Raw genomic sequence first — 15,261 nt, forward strand, 5'->3', positions numbered from 1 at the left:
CAACTCTCCGTCCGCTGTAGAGTAGTGTACATGTTCTTTGCCATCACAACTCGGTTAGTGTGTTCGCGCCACCCACTGCGCTGCCTTGGCTTCTATGTGTTCAGTCCGTTACAGCCGGGGTCTGTTGGCCTGAACAGTATCGTCTGACGAGATTCGACGGTGATATAGTCCCGTATGGTGTTGGTGTCGTGGATGCGTGGAGCTGATCGTCGAAAGATCTAGTCTTCCGGGCTAGCGAGCTACTCTAGAGAAGAGGTTAGCACATGTCTCTTTATGAATGTATGACCTTACCTTTTTCCATCCCCCTCAACACCTTAACGGGACTGCACACAACTTCATTCACACATTGCTTCATCAAGAAACTGTACACCACCACCCCACTGGACTGCTTAGGACAGCTGAAAGTGTTGCCTTTCAATATACTACACATTAGAGTTATTCCACATCAGTTAAAAACGCAGGTGTCGCCAGAGGACGGACAGCGACGGGTTCGCAAAGCCGACGGTGGACGCGAGCGGCTCAATCGAAAAGTCGAGTTCATGGAGTGACGACTACATGGATTGTGTACCAAGCATTGAAGTGGCCTGAGATAAAGGAATGAAGAGAAGCAGCATGTATCTCGAAAACAGTGGACGGTTTGCAAGACACTCGTTCAGCAGATACATACTTCATGCAAGTCTGTACGCAAGCGTTTGCCTGGTTACGACGTCTATGTGGATCAGACCCTCGAAAAACTACAGGTAGAATCTGTTCGAAAAGATATTCACAATCGTTAATGTGGGAAGAGAAACGCCGTGTGTTGGAGCACGAACACATGCGTTGTCATATAGTTCCGAAATAGGGGAAAAGGGCCCTCTAGGTGGCCGTCACAACCGAAGAGACAGGCTGAAGCACCGGGTGAACCTGCCACAACATTACATCCATTCTCGTCCTAGAGGCCTCTGATTCCTTTCCGTACGCAAGCTATCTATGATTCGACTCTTGAATTACCTCCATCTTCTATGAACCAACGCATGACGTTTTTGAATGTAGGAACAAGCGCGAGCGACTGTGCTCGGAAAAAGCGTTCGTTCTACACGCATGCGTCTGCGACGCGCCAGTGCTGACAGTGACTCTCTTCTGGGGTCAAGGCAGTACGAAAAACTAATGAAGTCAACATTTTGACTCTCTGCCTCACTTTTCCTGGAATGGTATGAAATCCGCTCGTGTAGTGGCGGCATAGCAGGAATCTGAGTGTGGCGTTCTGTGCTCATCTGAATGACTTATGTTTGGCGGGGGCATGCAGATCGTCCGATTGCATTTTCACCTAGCCCACCGATAGATGTCCTGCGGGAACTTGAGTTCCGCCTTGAGGACGACGGTGAGTTTGCATAGCAGTTTATCAATGTTCGTGTCTAGTGCGAGGCTTCTTCAGCAACAGCGTGTACGGTGCTGACTCTTGTGCTCCCCTTTGGCATGAATCAGCTGCCGGCTGACAGCAGTTCGCTCACTATGGACTGTGACGCCTTTCGAACAGTTCTACCGGCTGAATTTCACCGGCGGTTCTTGGTGAAGCAGGTCCGATCTGACGGTCGCTATTTTTTGACGTACAGACAGCCACGCATTTCGTCAAATACACTCACTAACTGTTGCGGTTCTGCCTCGGTGAGAGCGGGTAACAACTACTACCTGGCGGGAGTTCGGGGTGAGGTCGGCCCGCAAGTTGCCAAGGTATGCGCCAGTAGCATCAGACAACCTACGAACTCTGCGTGTTCCGAAAGTTCAGAGAGCCTGCATCAGCCTCAGGATGAAACGTCAAACTCTTCGCCGGCAGGCCGAATTATCGTATCTGTCGAATTTCCAAGTATATGCGGAGCTGAGTTCTCTGATGGAGCGGGACCCAATACCAACGCTCACTTACTCATTTCGGGGGTCTTAACAGATCTCCTGAACTCCAATTCGGTTATTGACACCTCTCAGTTATTGCTGAGAGCCACTGAAGGAGAGGAAAACTCTGAGCTGGATGAAGACAAACTGCGGGGCGACGAGGACGGCGCACACTCTACTGCTAGATCTGTACGCACGGAAGCTAAAATAGAACGATCCTTTGCTTGGCATCTGCATGTGCACGTCGTTTGTCTTGAGTACGACGGTAACCCGGTGGACTTCTCTCTGTTGGCAGCTGTGGCCGCTCTTGAGAACACAGTGCTACCGGCTCTATGTTGGGACATGAAAGCTAAGTGGTGGAGGCAGTGGCGGCCTACGGAAAGCAATCTTGCGATGCATGACCCCACACATCTCGAGAATCTGTCCCTTTTAAAAGAGAGGAAGCTTGTTTTGGCGAATAGGCCGTTAAGCGTCACGTTCTCGCACGTGATGTCCCAGTGGTGGGTGGTCGACCCGAGTCGAGAGGAAGAAAGTCTCGGATGTGGACTGTCAGTGATCTTTCTGAGAAATAGGTGGCATGTTCTACGCGTAGGGGGACCTCCTGTGGCAGCGAGTGTCGTCAAACAGCTTCAGATGCAAGCGGGAGCAATAGTAGCCGGGGCAGATGCTGCACTAACAAAAGCACTTCAAGGTGCGCATCATTGCGTGAATAGTGCTGCACTATAGGCCGTGAGAATGCATGTTTCGCCAAGCCAATGTGTCGTATGCAGGGTGTATACGGTTTTGGTTGTACAATGCTGTCAGGATATGCTGGTCCCTTGTAGAACACGCAGCCCTGGCACGTGGACTGGCGTTGTAAACAGTTTCTTTTTGTATTTGACGAAGCAACTGTTTGGGAGCAACTGATATGTCACGCTTTCTTTGAAAACCGCAACCGATCTGACAAGGTCATACCTGAAATAGGGAATAGAACGAGACCTGTGCGGTTTTGCTTTAATTCCTGATGCAGGTGAACGGTGTCTCCAGTGGGCTTTTTGCAGAGAAGAGAAGGATGAAGGGCTTGCCTACTACAGAACTCTAGCTATGTTACACTCGTCGAGCAAACGCGACGTGCCGCCTTGCGAGTTTGAAATAGTGAAACCTTTGGCTAGCAGCTACCGCAGAAAGCGAGGCTTCAGTTTTCCCACTGTTATATCGCAAATGATATTTTGTAGCAATCGTACTCTGTCTAAATTTCCCCCTCAAAGTGTAATCGATGCTTTGCTTAACGGTTTTTTCGGCGTCTTTAGCCATCATGGCCAGCAGAGCATTCGCAGCTGGTGAAGCAGCAGTACCTCTTGCACAGACCGGAAATTTCAGTGCCATTGCAGATGGCGGAGCAGTGCCACCACCGCTCTATCATATGCCGATGTACTCAATGCCATTGCAATTCTCTGACCTAGAGTCTAGGGCACCGTTACCCACTACATCAACAAATATCCCGGACGTAGGCCGTGCTTCTCAACCTGGCGGTGCATCACTTGAGATGTTGCGACAGTCGTCTTCTGACTATTTACACGCTGCCCCAACTAATGACCAGCAGCCCAGGAACTCCATATCTCCGGTAATAATTGACATGCCAGATGATTTTCCCGTTTATGACATTCGGAGGCCGGAGATAAAGCAAAACCAAGCGCCTATCCAACGTACCAAACGCTTCGAGTTAGGGGAAAATATTCCGATTACTTTCTCCTTAGAACAGGCCAAACTGCCCCCATCAGCTGACGGCACGTCAGCGCAGACCAAGCAGCGGTTGCAAGAAGGGAGAGATCAGACGGGATCACCTCCTGGATTCCATTCGGCCTCCCTGGGGGGGCCGCATTCTTCCCAAATGCACGGCCGAGCAGAAGCAGCAAATTCATCACAGTCTGCTGGACTGTCTTTACGACATTCATGGCTATTCTCTTCCACTCGAGAAAAACTGTTTGATGCAGTTGAATTTATGAAAAGCACAGGGGGCGATCTCCAATACCCAGCACCCGTGGTTGTGAACCCGCCAGGCTACTTCGTTGACAAACCCTTGCTTCAGCCTGCTCACAGCATTGGGACTCCCGAAATTCTTCATCGGAAACCCGAGCAAGCTTACCCCCCCTTCGTTCCTGCCCGAGAAACGCAGTTGTCAATTCATGGAGAGGGGACCCATCTAGTACCAGATATCCATGAGCAGCTTTCCGGATCAGAACCAGCAGTGTCTGGCAGCATGGCGGCTCCTCAGCACAACGTATACGTACACGGCAACAGTCTGGCCCCATCGCCACCCATCTGGGACATTCCTCTACCCAACGCAGATGCACCCTCCACCTATACGGCTAACGTGCCACAAGGTTACATTGTGGAAAAACCTCTCCTGTCTATCCGAGGAGCGAATCTAGCGTTTCCGTTGGCGGCAAGGGCGTACCAGTTTATGGTCCCACGTGCAGAGCTATTTATTGCATCATCACGATACGCAGAGGAGTATCTGGACCTTGTCGCAGCTCTGTACTGCCTATTCCAAAAATGGCCCTGCAACAATGTGGAGGAGTTTGCCGTGCAGACACGACTGCATCAGCGCAATGCGGCGACAAGCAGTTCACCACACCCTGAGGAAGCACTCCCTAGTTAGCGACAATATAGTTTTTGCACCCCTCTGTGGTTTGTCATGTTGTTTTGAAAGAGACTATCTTTCTGCAAGGGATGCACTGAACTTGAAGCAACTATGGTAGTTTGTACGGAACTTTGAACTTCCCTTATCAGAAGACAGTACAATGCAAACGGGTGCATGCGGTCTCTACGCCACAGGTGGCGGCTTAAAATGGGGTCAGGTCAGATTTCTATTGGCCGACGTGCACCCGGTTCAACATCAGTATCGGACAACCCTTGTGCTACTGTGGATCCGATGGCGACTGGTTGTTTCTGCCTGCATGTTTATCTGTGCAAATGACACTGTATTTTGTGGACAAAACGAACAGTTGTATGGTTTCTCTAGGGCTTGAAAAGGTGTCAATCCTTTTTCGCCTTCGCATGCACACGGGTGCTCCCAATCCCAGGGGCGTCGGGGTCTGTGCGTCCCTCGCGTGACTCGTCTGGTTTCCGCAGCGAATATCTCTATTGTTAAGAAAGCATCAGTTTTTTGCCGGCGGGCACAGCAGTAATCATTTCGGCTTGTATGATGGCGATGTCTTCGGGTGCCTCAGCCCTGCGGCTGGGCTGCCGGGCGGCACCAGCCTTTTTCTGCTTGAGCCACCGCCGCTTGATGTTCGCTGCAGCGCCACTGCAGTCATTCTCTGTGACAAACAAACAGTTCCATCCAGAGGGTCTTGAAGCTCAGGCTCCGCGTCCTCACCAGGGGTTGGACATGCGCAAAATCCACGACCACAAATGGATTAGCCCGTTCACAACTCGGGTTCCGCACAGGTCAGGTAGGGACTCCGAAGATCAAGTTGGTAGTTTTGTCAGTCGAAGCCTTTCCTCCATGTATTCCGATATCGGATCTGTTGCTCTGTTGTAGTCGTGGAGCCTTCCGTATTTTTCGAGGATCTACATGAGATTCGGACACAGTTGTAGAATGGCCCGCTAGGATGACAAGGAGTTAGCTGAATCATCTCCTGTCGTTGTAATTGTGTTCTCTGTAGTGTCTTGATGTAGTTGAGCACAGGGTATTTGGGGCTGCGCCAGGTGACTGTTAGAAGCTGTAGCTCATTTACAGTAAACTGAGAGTCTGACGGAAAAGAGCTGATGGCGGCTGTACTAGAACAACGGGCACGGGCCAGTCCCGCAGCTCAAAGACGTACCGATAGGGTTTCGTGCATCTTAGTAAAAGCGAAGGTTATGTCCGTACACGCTCTTGGGCCTGAAAAGTTTCTCGTGAAATGGCGCAGCATCTTCTGTGTTTGCCTGTTCAGGCTACCAATATGACATTGGGAAATTGCCGTCGCTCCACGCGTGCACGCACGCTGAAATAGCCTCCTTCTTCGACGTGGAGAATATGTTGCAGAAGTATACTCTGAAACAGATTGGCGTCATGATGATTCCAATGCTGAACTGGCTGCTCATGGTGATCCTCAGCATTCTCTTGGTTGCTTGCCCGTTCCTTGGTTTCGTCTTCTACGAACAGCGGTTTGAGCCGGTGGAGCACCCTATGCCGCGCGACGAATATTTCAAGAACTTCAAGTGAGGAGAGAGACATCTCTGACGAAACCTGGTCCAGAGTCCTGTAGCCACCGTTGTACGACGCATGCGACCTACTTCAGTCACGCAAGCTGTCAGCGACGCCGTGAAGTGCATTGCCAATCTCGCTGGATAAAATTTCTCATCAAAATGTTTTCAGTGTTACGTCAGATATGCAGTATTCAAGTAGCCAAGGTGCATGCCGGGTCACTTTTCCCATAAATGTGAATACACATAGTGCGGATGGTGAACTGAGTGGTTCGAAGTGGAGCCAGAAAGGAAATAAATGTTGAAACCCACAATCGCAACCGTGTATGTAAATGGCATGAAGGTACATGTTTTGGAATGTCGAAATTCATGATTTCTGGGAGGAATTCGTTTCCACGGCACACAATGTAGTGTCTCCCAGAACTACACAGCAGCATCGCATTATCGGATGCGTTTTTTGACGTTGATGGATGTTTCAGGGTCAGAAACGACTATTTTCGCAATGTGTGCGGTTTTCTTCTCAGGTGGAACTATTGGGGAGGACACCTTGACCACCATGCTTTTGGTCAGTACTTGGAGGCAAGACGCACGAAGAAATGGAGGGAAACGGATGTTAACCCGGATGACTGGATCCCTCCCCAATACCGTGGTGCCCAGTAAAGAGGATGAGGTCACTGAAGTTATGGTTTAACGTCGTATGCTTCGCGATAGTACACGAGTTCTATCATACCGTAGACATCTGGGGGTGATGTGCCGGTCCTGCAACGTTTCTTGCTTGGCAAGAACAAACTGTACAGCTTCCCCAGTTTTTGGATGGGAGAAGCGGACACATTTGTGTATCGAACTTCCCCCAGTGAGTTCAATCTTTCAGGGGAAGACACGCGGTGGTACAGCATGTAGCTTTTCAGAAGAAAAGATTATATTCAAGAGTGTGCATCGTATGCCGACATTTCTTGGTTCTAGAATAAAAAAAAGTGTACACGGAATTGCGCGTGCGGTGTCCTGTTGCCTAGCGGGCGGTGTCCTGGTATTCTGCAACTGCAACCATTCTGACATGTCAACCTGGAGAAGGTGGCTGTGCTCTTTGGAGCAATGTGGGTTCTGTTACCAGGTAACAGCAAGCGTTCATTTGGTGTAAGGCCGATTGCAACTTACTTCAGCCTATTGACGGAGGGGGTCGGCAAGCCTGACTACGGTAATAATCGTGTAGTTGTAATACGTGTCGTCAAAACCGACCCAGGAAGCTCTGTAGGAGAAAACGGTGCAACTCCAGTTTTCATTGTGGTATTGAACGACACCCGAGCGCATTACAGCGCACCATATGAACTGCTGTTGCGGGCGCTACATTGCTAGACTTCGGTACACCATACAGGCGAAACTGGACTCAACGTTTCCCAAGGTGATTTCGAGTTGGTATCATGCTTGTTCACGGAAACACTGTCGTCTTTACAGGTTTGACGCTGTTATCGGTGGCCTCTCTGAAAGGAAGTCGCACACGACGAGTCATTTCCACAGTTGCACTTTCAACACGGCTGGATAATTGAAAACAGAGGAATCTAAAATGTTATAGATCAGTATAGTGCACCAGAGGGACAGCTACATCTTTTCAAGGAACGGACAATGCGCTGATAAAGCTTCGATATATTAATGAAGCCTGATAACACTGCCCACATCAGAATGTCCTTCTCTGCCTCAAAAAGCTGGTCTAATTCAGATCGGTAAGCAAATGGGTTCTCGAGCGATTCGAGGATCATTAGTCGAGACGGGTGTCGAATCAGCACAAGATGGACGAACTTAAACTGCATCTAGACTCAAGTTAGACATGAGAGCTTTCCTCACGTGTTGAAATTTGGAGGAGCTGCACTGACCCGTCGCCTCCATGAGTTCTTGCATTGTAAACGGGGAAGGTATGACCGCGGAAGTAAAGCATGAGTGTGTCCCTCTCATGAGTAAGGACGATCGACAAAAGGAACACGACGGCTAGTAGAATGGAAGGCTTCCGAAGGGAAATCGGGGTGTTTTCCCCATATATACGAAGCATTAGACCGACTCGGTGCTCACCTATTTCAATTGAATACCCGTAAAAACGACTCGGAGTATCGCTGAACACAACATGCTTGCTTTTCTCTCGCTGCGCCCTGTATAATAGCAACACGGTTGACAAACTGCATATTCGTGGCGTTTGGAACAGTCCTTTGGATATACTTCATCTCTCCATGGGGTAGCGCTCATACCTACGGAGAATACCATTCCCTGAGGGTGCTTATTGTGGCGTCGCATTAACGATAGCCGAGCCAGCAAGCAAACTGCGCTTTTCAAAATTTTCTTTGGCGAAATCGCGCTGGCTGAAGAGTGGACGCTATCAGCGTTGCTGACACTCGACGGTTATTCATCTCCCCGTCTAAGACTGTCCATCAACAATGACATCCTCAAAGAAAGACCGGCTACACGGCGCCTCTTCCTTGGACTGTTACCTGCTTCACTATGACAGCTGGTTTCCTCTAGTGATGCTTGACACGGACCGAATGGGGAGGCGATGGTTTTTTGCGTGTGAAAATGTTTAGCTTCCCCGCAGACCTTCACAACCGCCTCGAGCAGTAATACAAACACTTGGCAAACCCTACCACCGCACACGTTTCACACGCATAAGCCCGCGATAGCGAGATTTCTGTAGAATCCGTGAAGAATAATAGAGCGCGACAAGCGGGTTCTCTGCATACCTCGTCCAGCGCTGATGTATCCACGGAGGCACACGACGATGTAGTGTTTTATGCGCCTGAGCCGAACCTTTAGTGGGGGGGACGGTACCTTCCCTGTGTACCGATGGTAGGTTCCTTCAAGAACCCCGATATTCGCAACATTAGAAAAATTTATAAAAGCACGCTTACCAAGCAATCTTATTGTCAGACCTGGGCCGTTCGCCGTATCCTTGCTTTCTGCCATTTTTGGTGTAGATGCTTGCACTACGGAAGCTTTCTGTGGTCCGAAGTCGTGAAAAAGCAACCCTCCTTCTCATGAACACCGGCTGCTGAATATTGATCGATTACATACGTAATTCTCTTGCTTGTCTCGTTGCTTCTCTTTAAAAAAAACATCTCCATCCGGGACCATTCTTTGAGTCTACACCTATCTGCCAAAATGGTATCATGTGGACGACGAACCGCGACTTTCAGTCGTAGTCAGCATCATGTACCGCTTGTCGCCCAACTCCGTGACTCTTCTTGGACTACATATCCTGCATATGAAACTCTCTTCATGTGGTGAGAAGGCGGCGATCAGAAAAAGTCATATATAAAATGGTCACTGCAGAACCACATTTGGACGGCCGTTGGCTTTTGCACCTTCGAAAAATCTTTACGCTCTGGCCCATTTCCGCGACTCTGCTGCTCGCCACAGCTCGCAGGAAATTTCGACAGCGGCTGTGTCGGCAGGAAAAACGAAGTCGAGGGACCACTGTTGCTACTGCCTTTGATGTCTTTGGGTGGACGGTGTCCAGCCAAGTGTGCTGAAGATTCATTCTGGTCCCCCAGCCGAGCAGAATTGTTCATCGCGGTATCGTCGCCATAAACTGTCCCTTGCGGGTTCAGTTCCCGCGATATGTGCACGCAGCGTTCTTTCACACCGTCTGATTCAAGCTGGTTGCAGTGGCTCTCGGGCTCCTCGAGCGGCCTCGACGCCGCAAGACTAAAGACTGTTCCAGACGGAAGCTTTCCGTCAGATGCCGCTCTCACCCTCTCATTGATTCTCGTATTCAGACACTTCTTTCTGTGCAGCCAGATCGCAGTCGTCTCACCATCGGAGCTTCTCATTTGCCGACAAACTGCAGCTCTGCCGGATCCGCCCCCGAATGCGGGAACACAGTAGTTTTCCTCCTGTAGCCCGGTCGCCGGAGGCGCTTTGCACCCGTTGAGCGTCGGGGAAGTCAGGATCTCTCCGCATCCGCAGCTAGGCATCGTCGGCAACACCCTAACCCCGGTCGAGTCCAGGATCCTCGCTTCCAATCCTGTGCTTTGAATACCATCCGTCCGGTGTCCATACACCTCACGGTTATTGGCGCGAGCACTGCACCATGACACAACCGGTCGACCTATCTCATTTTCGACTCGCGTATTATCGACAGAACGCCCTTCTATGGTAACTTGGCAGGAAACACTCCTCTCCTTATCCTCCTCTACTTGAGAAGGCCAAAAAGGGGGAAACGGCATCCGCTGTCGGTGCGTCTCTGCACTAGCGTCGCTGTCCCCACTGTTCGACGTTCCTCTACTACTGGATGAGGCAGTATCTAGGCTGTCGAGAGATGAGGTGTCCATACCCGCGTCACTCAGTGGACGGCTACGTTGGGCATTTCGCCATGTTATTGAAGAGGCGAGCTCGTTGTATCGTTTTCCTTTGTCACCTGGTGAGCAACTCGAGATGTTCATCGTTGTGCACGGCCGTATGTGGATAAAGGACTCGCGGGACGGTGCCTCTCCAGTTGCACTGCTGTGTCCAGCGCTTACTGTGCCACAGGAGACGCCACTTCGTCTGTTTGCCTCAGAGTCAACATACGAGCAATTCCAGGAGTCAGCTCTCCGTCTTCCGAACGATGAATGTGTCTCGGCAGATTGGTCACGCACCGCAGCTCGCCGCCGAGCCCGGGGACGGGTGCGCCGCGAACTGAGTCTCTGTTTTCCCGATGCTGATGCAGAAAGGAAAAGAAGCTCTTGCTGCAGAGCAATCATGCCACTGGCTGGTATTGGAGGGCCGACTCTGTCGTCGTCACCACCTTGGTCGCTGGCTCTGGGCGAGCAGTTGAGAGGCGAGACAGCCCCAGTAGGATTCTCTGAAATAATGTTTTGGTCAGTCTTTCGCCATTCTGACTGCACTCCAAGAGGCCCCGACACAACTAGGCGCGAAGCAGAGGATGCCGCAACACTGCATGCTCGGGACAAGTGAGAGAGAAGAGAGGCAGCACTGGGAACGCTTGCGGCATCTTTGCTTTTCGGCGTACCCACTGGAGCTGTCTTCTTCTCGGTTGCACCCTCTGAAGAGGGCATTGGAGTAAGACAGAAAGAGATCTGAGGTGGCACGGACGATGTCGGCGATGCCACTCCCGAATCTGTCCAAAAAGGACTCGATGATGGAGGCAGCGACGCCCCTGCTAGGGCCGGGCGGTGCAGCACCTGTCCTGCAGGTAAGATCACAGCCACAGCAGAGATTCCTCACCGAGAAATATTGACCTACCCTGTGCAGACGAGGGCACACACGGCATGAACCGAACCTACTTGACTGCGGATCCCTAAACACGGCATGGAGAGTCGAAAATACGAAAATGCACCAAATAAGTGAATAGATCCACCTGTAGCGTGATCACGAAACACGACTTTCAAATGGTAGCAAACATGTTCAAAAGAGTCTCTCCTATGACGTCATCGATCAAAAGCACTTTCTGGAGATGTCGCGTGCTAACACGAGCACGAATTTCCGGGAAAAAACTCCTACGCCTATACGAGCTTTCCTCTGTCGCCCGAATCTCGAGAAACGCTTCAAAGAAAGAGTAAGGCGGCTTAATGAGTAACAAAACACACAACACGGTTGTTCAAAGATGTATCCTCATTTCCGTAGCGCCACCACTTACGTGAGGGGCCGAATCCCAAGAAATCGGACACAACCGTGCTGCACACGAGCAGAACAACGCAGCAGATCTGTACCGATGTATCTGGCCTCATACAACATACACACACATCCGCAGATGCAATTCACGTGAAAGAACCCGAAACGAGCCCCCCATCTTGCTTACAATCAGCAACAGAAATGCATCGGCCTATGCTAACAAATATTCATATGTATCTATATATATGTAGGTCTTCTGGCAGAATGTCGCGTTCGCGTGAAGACAGAACACACCACAGAATAACACTATTACAGGTTGGACAGCTACAGACACGTTCTGGTAGCAGCACAAACATAGATGACACGCGAAAGGCTGCCACCTTATGGCTGCGATACCGATGTTCCTCGGCCTCTGATTGTGAGTTTTCTTCCCCCCGGTGCCACCAAAAGCGTTTTGAGGAACGTGTTGGCATCTACTCTCTCCGGTGAAATGCACCTACGGCATTCAACATGGAATTGTTGCTGTGTTGACTAAAATACGGAAGTGGCTTTCACTCATGTTTCCACAAACAGCAATATCTTCACGTGCATATAAGCAAGAGGGCCGTGATGTGCGCCCGAGAGAATTCTCTGTCTTGTTTATACGTCAATACTACATCTGCATGCGAACAACGCCAACCACTTACAATCTGGACATGAAAAAGTGATCTGTCGCAGGAGTGCTCCCTGACGAACGCGGGCCCCGCAAAAGAAGAGCGCCGACGCCATTCCACTTCCCTGACATCGCCTGTCCCTTCACCACATCGCCCGCTCCGGGTATTGCCGCACTGCACATCATGGTTTCCGACAAACCGCTCTCAGAGCTCATTTCCTTGGAAGTGAGCAGACTTTGAAGCCCCACATTTCGTGCCTCTTTTGGCACAGCTGCATATCTAAAAGTGGGTGTCCTTAGCAGCGCAGCTTTCCCTTCGTGCACTGGCGTTCGCCTCGCGGTTTCTTTCCGAGCTTCTTCCTCTACATCCTCCCAACTCGATTCCGTGTCTGTGAGCACACTCACTTGAAACTCATCACTTCCCCGACTTGGGCCGTTTTTGCTAGAAATGTGGAAAGGATGAGGTTTTCTACCTGCTCCATCAGGTCGCACACCCCGAGTTGCCGGAGACTGCCGCGAGCGGCGCGCTTCCTCGACACCCGCTCCTGTAGAGAATTCGCCTCCAGGCGAGGTGGCGACATCTGGAACGGCGCGTGCAGAAGCGTCCTGCTCTTGATTGTCAGCGCAACCTCTGGGAATCAGGGGATGCGTCTTGCCACTGCCGCTTTCTCCTCGTGTGTCGGGGTCGCAACTGTTGGGTGCACTGCCGCGCACTGGCTGGTCGGATAAAGGCGGTGGATCCCTTGTCGCCTGTAGCCTGGGCGAGTAAGATGTGAAAGCTGAAGAACTCCAGAAAGGACAGGATGGGACGGGAGTGATGCTTTTGCAAGCTCTTGTGTCCTGGGTCTGGGCGGTGCATCTTTGGAACGGCCTGGCCATGTCCGATGTTGTCGAAACCCACAGATCCGCCTGCTTTCCGCTTGCATCTCTTCCGGTTTTCTCTGTGCTCACAGATTCGCCCCCAAACCTGGTTTTGGGTTTCCGCTGAGGATACCTTCCGTCGGCGACAAGGCAGGAAGCAGGCCTCGTACCAAGATTGTCAGTCGAGGTGGGTTGCATACACACCGAAGAGGCCGCCATTTTGTTTCCAGAAGCAGTCCTTCCTCGTTCCTTGCTCAAAGTTTCGTCCGTCCCTCTCGAACTTCCATCGATTGCTTCATTGTTCATATGGCGACGCGCTCCTTTCTTCTTTACTCGCTCCTGTGGGAGTGCCGCTGGAGAATGACGACCACGGGCGCCTCTTACAGAACTGTCTGTAACATACCGCGGTGGGTCGGATGCGTTACATGCCCCCGTTACACGCCGTAGATGGCTAGCAGAGCTATCCGACCAACAGACCAAACGCATGCCATCCCTAAGCAAAGGTTTGCGGCCCTTTGAGATTACAGGACCGCTCCTCCTCGCTGGATCACTAGTTCTCTGTACACCCCGGGGTGCGTTCGGTGCATGTCGAAAAGGGACAGCTACCGAACAACCTTGCGGATGATGCGTCGAAAGCGGCCGCTCCCTGTTGGCAGAAACTGCCTCTGGGGAGAGCCCTCTGTCACCTGAATTTCCATTCGCGGTGTCGGTACTCGTTTTCAGAGGTGTACGTACACGTCGAGGTACCGAATTCGAAGGTGAGGAAACCGCATCACGGCATTTAACTTTGTCATCTGGGAGCAGAAGAGGAAAGTCTTCCCGGGCCACTGCAGCCAACGCTGTCCATAACGGCGGAAATGGAGAGACGTAAGGACTGCAACCACCTGGTGACCTGCGATTGCTCGTGTCAGATGCAATGAAAAGCGGAGGGACTTCTTCTCCAAGGAAATCTTCAAGAGGCGCCGCGTCTCCGTCAGGACTCTCGCTTCGAGACGCGAAATCGTCAGCCCTTCGTGAGCATCTCGTTGCATCTCGTTCGAAATTACACTCTCCCTGGGACGAACGGCACAGACGAGGCGAGTCTCGTGTCTCGTCAACAGCACCGAATACCAGAGAACACTGCTTCAGAGACAACAGCATATCTGAAACGCCTCGAACCGGCTTCGCCATCTGCGAGGGTGATGAAGACATACAGACCTCCCAACAGCATGCTTCGACTGTAAAATGTTGTGACCGAGGAGCATCCGGCATCAAACACCCGCGAAATTCCCCACGCAAACTGTCCTATACGGTATTTTCAACCTCTGACTGAGAGGACATCCCTGGCGGTCGTTTCTGAAAACAACACAGTAGACACGCGTGTCTCCCGCTCAGACTGAATAGAAGTGCGAGATCGAGACAGACTGCATGCGTCCTCCGAGGGTGCCGAGCCACAAGGCTGCTAGCTTCATTAATTCACCGTCAGGTCACGGCGAAACTCCAACACAGCGCAAGTAGGTCTTCTTAAACCAGTGCAAGTGCACATACAGGAAACTTATAAAAAACTCAAACGTTTACGCCATTTTCCCTCTGAACAACGCCATTGTCACCGATCGCCGACGAAAGCCGAAAGCAAACGGCGAGGAACTCTCTGGGGACTCTAGGGTGGCCTCTCCGGACTCGCGCCGTCAACTATTCTGTATCTCCGATCTCATTACCCACAAAAAAACATCAGACGTGGGCGTGACGGCGACACTGCTCAACCGGTGACGGAAGCAACTCCCTCTCTTTCCTCTACATTCTCTGACGGAACACGTGGGCCTAAAAATAGCAGCCGCAATTGCCAAATGGGACTGGCGAACAACCACATGCATCCGTGCACCGCTGGAAGCCGCCGTCGCCACTAAACATTGTAGCCGGGTTTTCTCTGCCAAACTTTCCATAAAACACCAACCGACTAAACGTGTGGCGTCCTACACCGTCCCAGGCAACAGCTCAACAGACAGCTGTGGGCTGGTACAGTCTCTACGACGATTGCCCCACTCGAGATTGAGAAGCGGACAGCCCCCAGATTATGCAACCACAAATGTGGTCATGTAATTGGAAAGACACAATCACAAGCACGTTGAGACGACATC

The 15,261-nt window shown here is 51.2% G+C and overlaps 5 protein-coding genes across 5 annotated transcripts; 3 read left to right on the forward strand and 2 right to left on the reverse strand.

Moving 5' to 3' along the window:
• Window positions 1-1,132: 1,132 nt before the first annotated feature.
• TGME49_286550 (hypothetical protein) lies at window positions 1,133-2,980 on the forward strand. Its single transcript, XM_018781986.1, has 2 exons — window positions 1,133-2,055; window positions 2,876-2,980. Exons 1-2 carry the CDS (start codon window positions 1,456-1,458, stop codon window positions 2,945-2,947), a joined length of 672 nt encoding a protein of 223 aa, XP_018637780.1. The 5' UTR covers window positions 1,133-1,455; the 3' UTR covers window positions 2,948-2,980.
• A 141-nt stretch (window positions 2,981-3,121) lies between these two features.
• On the forward strand, window positions 3,122-4,507 carry TGME49_286540 (hypothetical protein; the record flags this gene model as incomplete). Its single annotated transcript, XM_002369239.2, has 1 exon — window positions 3,122-4,507. One exon carries the CDS (start codon window positions 3,122-3,124, stop codon window positions 4,505-4,507), a length of 1,386 nt encoding a protein of 461 aa, XP_002369280.2.
• Window positions 4,508-4,635: 128 nt separating this feature from the next.
• TGME49_286530 (hypothetical protein) lies at window positions 4,636-7,433 on the forward strand. The gene is made up of 3 exons (XM_002369238.2): window positions 4,636-5,303; window positions 5,787-6,054; window positions 6,564-7,433. The coding sequence occupies exons 1-3, from the start codon at window positions 5,051-5,053 to the stop codon at window positions 6,697-6,699; spliced, it is 657 nt and encodes a 218-aa protein (XP_002369279.1). The 5' UTR covers window positions 4,636-5,050; the 3' UTR covers window positions 6,700-7,433.
• A 6-nt stretch (window positions 7,434-7,439) lies between these two features.
• TGME49_286525 (hypothetical protein) lies at window positions 7,440-9,290 on the reverse strand. Its single transcript, XM_018781985.1, has 2 exons — window positions 8,928-9,290; window positions 7,440-8,177 (listed from the first exon to the last, which is right to left on the reverse strand). The coding sequence occupies exons 1-2, from the start codon at window positions 9,053-9,055 to the stop codon at window positions 7,856-7,858; spliced, it is 450 nt and encodes a 149-aa protein (XP_018637781.1). The 5' UTR covers window positions 9,056-9,290; the 3' UTR covers window positions 7,440-7,855.
• Window positions 9,291-9,314: 24 nt separating this feature from the next.
• On the reverse strand, window positions 9,315-13,363 carry TGME49_286520 (hypothetical protein; the record flags this gene model as incomplete). The annotated part of the gene is made up of 3 exons (XM_018781984.1): window positions 9,315-11,206; window positions 11,657-11,694; window positions 12,318-13,363. 3 exons carry the CDS (start codon window positions 13,361-13,363, stop codon window positions 9,315-9,317), a joined length of 2,976 nt encoding a protein of 991 aa, XP_018637782.1.
• Between the last annotated feature and the right edge of the window lie 1,898 nt (window positions 13,364-15,261).

The sequence above is a fragment of the Toxoplasma gondii genome, chromosome V (assembly GCF_000006565.2).
Source record: "Toxoplasma gondii ME49 chromosome V, whole genome shotgun sequence".
NCBI classification, from domain to species: Eukaryota; Apicomplexa; class Conoidasida; order Eucoccidiorida; family Sarcocystidae; genus Toxoplasma; species Toxoplasma gondii.

Bases quoted from the DNA above. Each gene is read 5' to 3' on its own strand.
- TGME49_286525 (XM_018781985.1), bottom strand. From the start codon at position 9,055: ATGAGAAGGAGGGTTGCTTTTTCACGACTTCGGACCACAGAAAGCTTC. The intron at 8,178-8,927 runs GTAAGCGTGCTT...GCTATTATACAG, and splicing joins TCTGACAATAAGATTGCTTG to GGCGCAGCGAGAGAAAAGCA.
- TGME49_286530 (XM_002369238.2), top strand. From the start codon at position 5,051: ATGATGGCGATGTCTTCGGGTGCCTCAGCCCTGCGGCTGGGCTGCCGG. The intron at 5,304-5,786 runs GTAGGGACTCCG...TTGCCTGTTCAG, and splicing joins TCGGGTTCCGCACAGGTCAG to GCTACCAATATGACATTGGG. The intron at 6,055-6,563 runs GTGAGGAGAGAG...TTTTCTTCTCAG, and splicing joins GAATATTTCAAGAACTTCAA to GTGGAACTATTGGGGAGGAC.
- TGME49_286550 (XM_018781986.1), top strand. From the start codon at position 1,456: ATGAATCAGCTGCCGGCTGACAGCAGTTCGCTCACTATGGACTGTGAC. The intron at 2,056-2,875 runs GTACGCACGGAA...TTCCTGATGCAG, and splicing joins CACACTCTACTGCTAGATCT to GTGAACGGTGTCTCCAGTGG.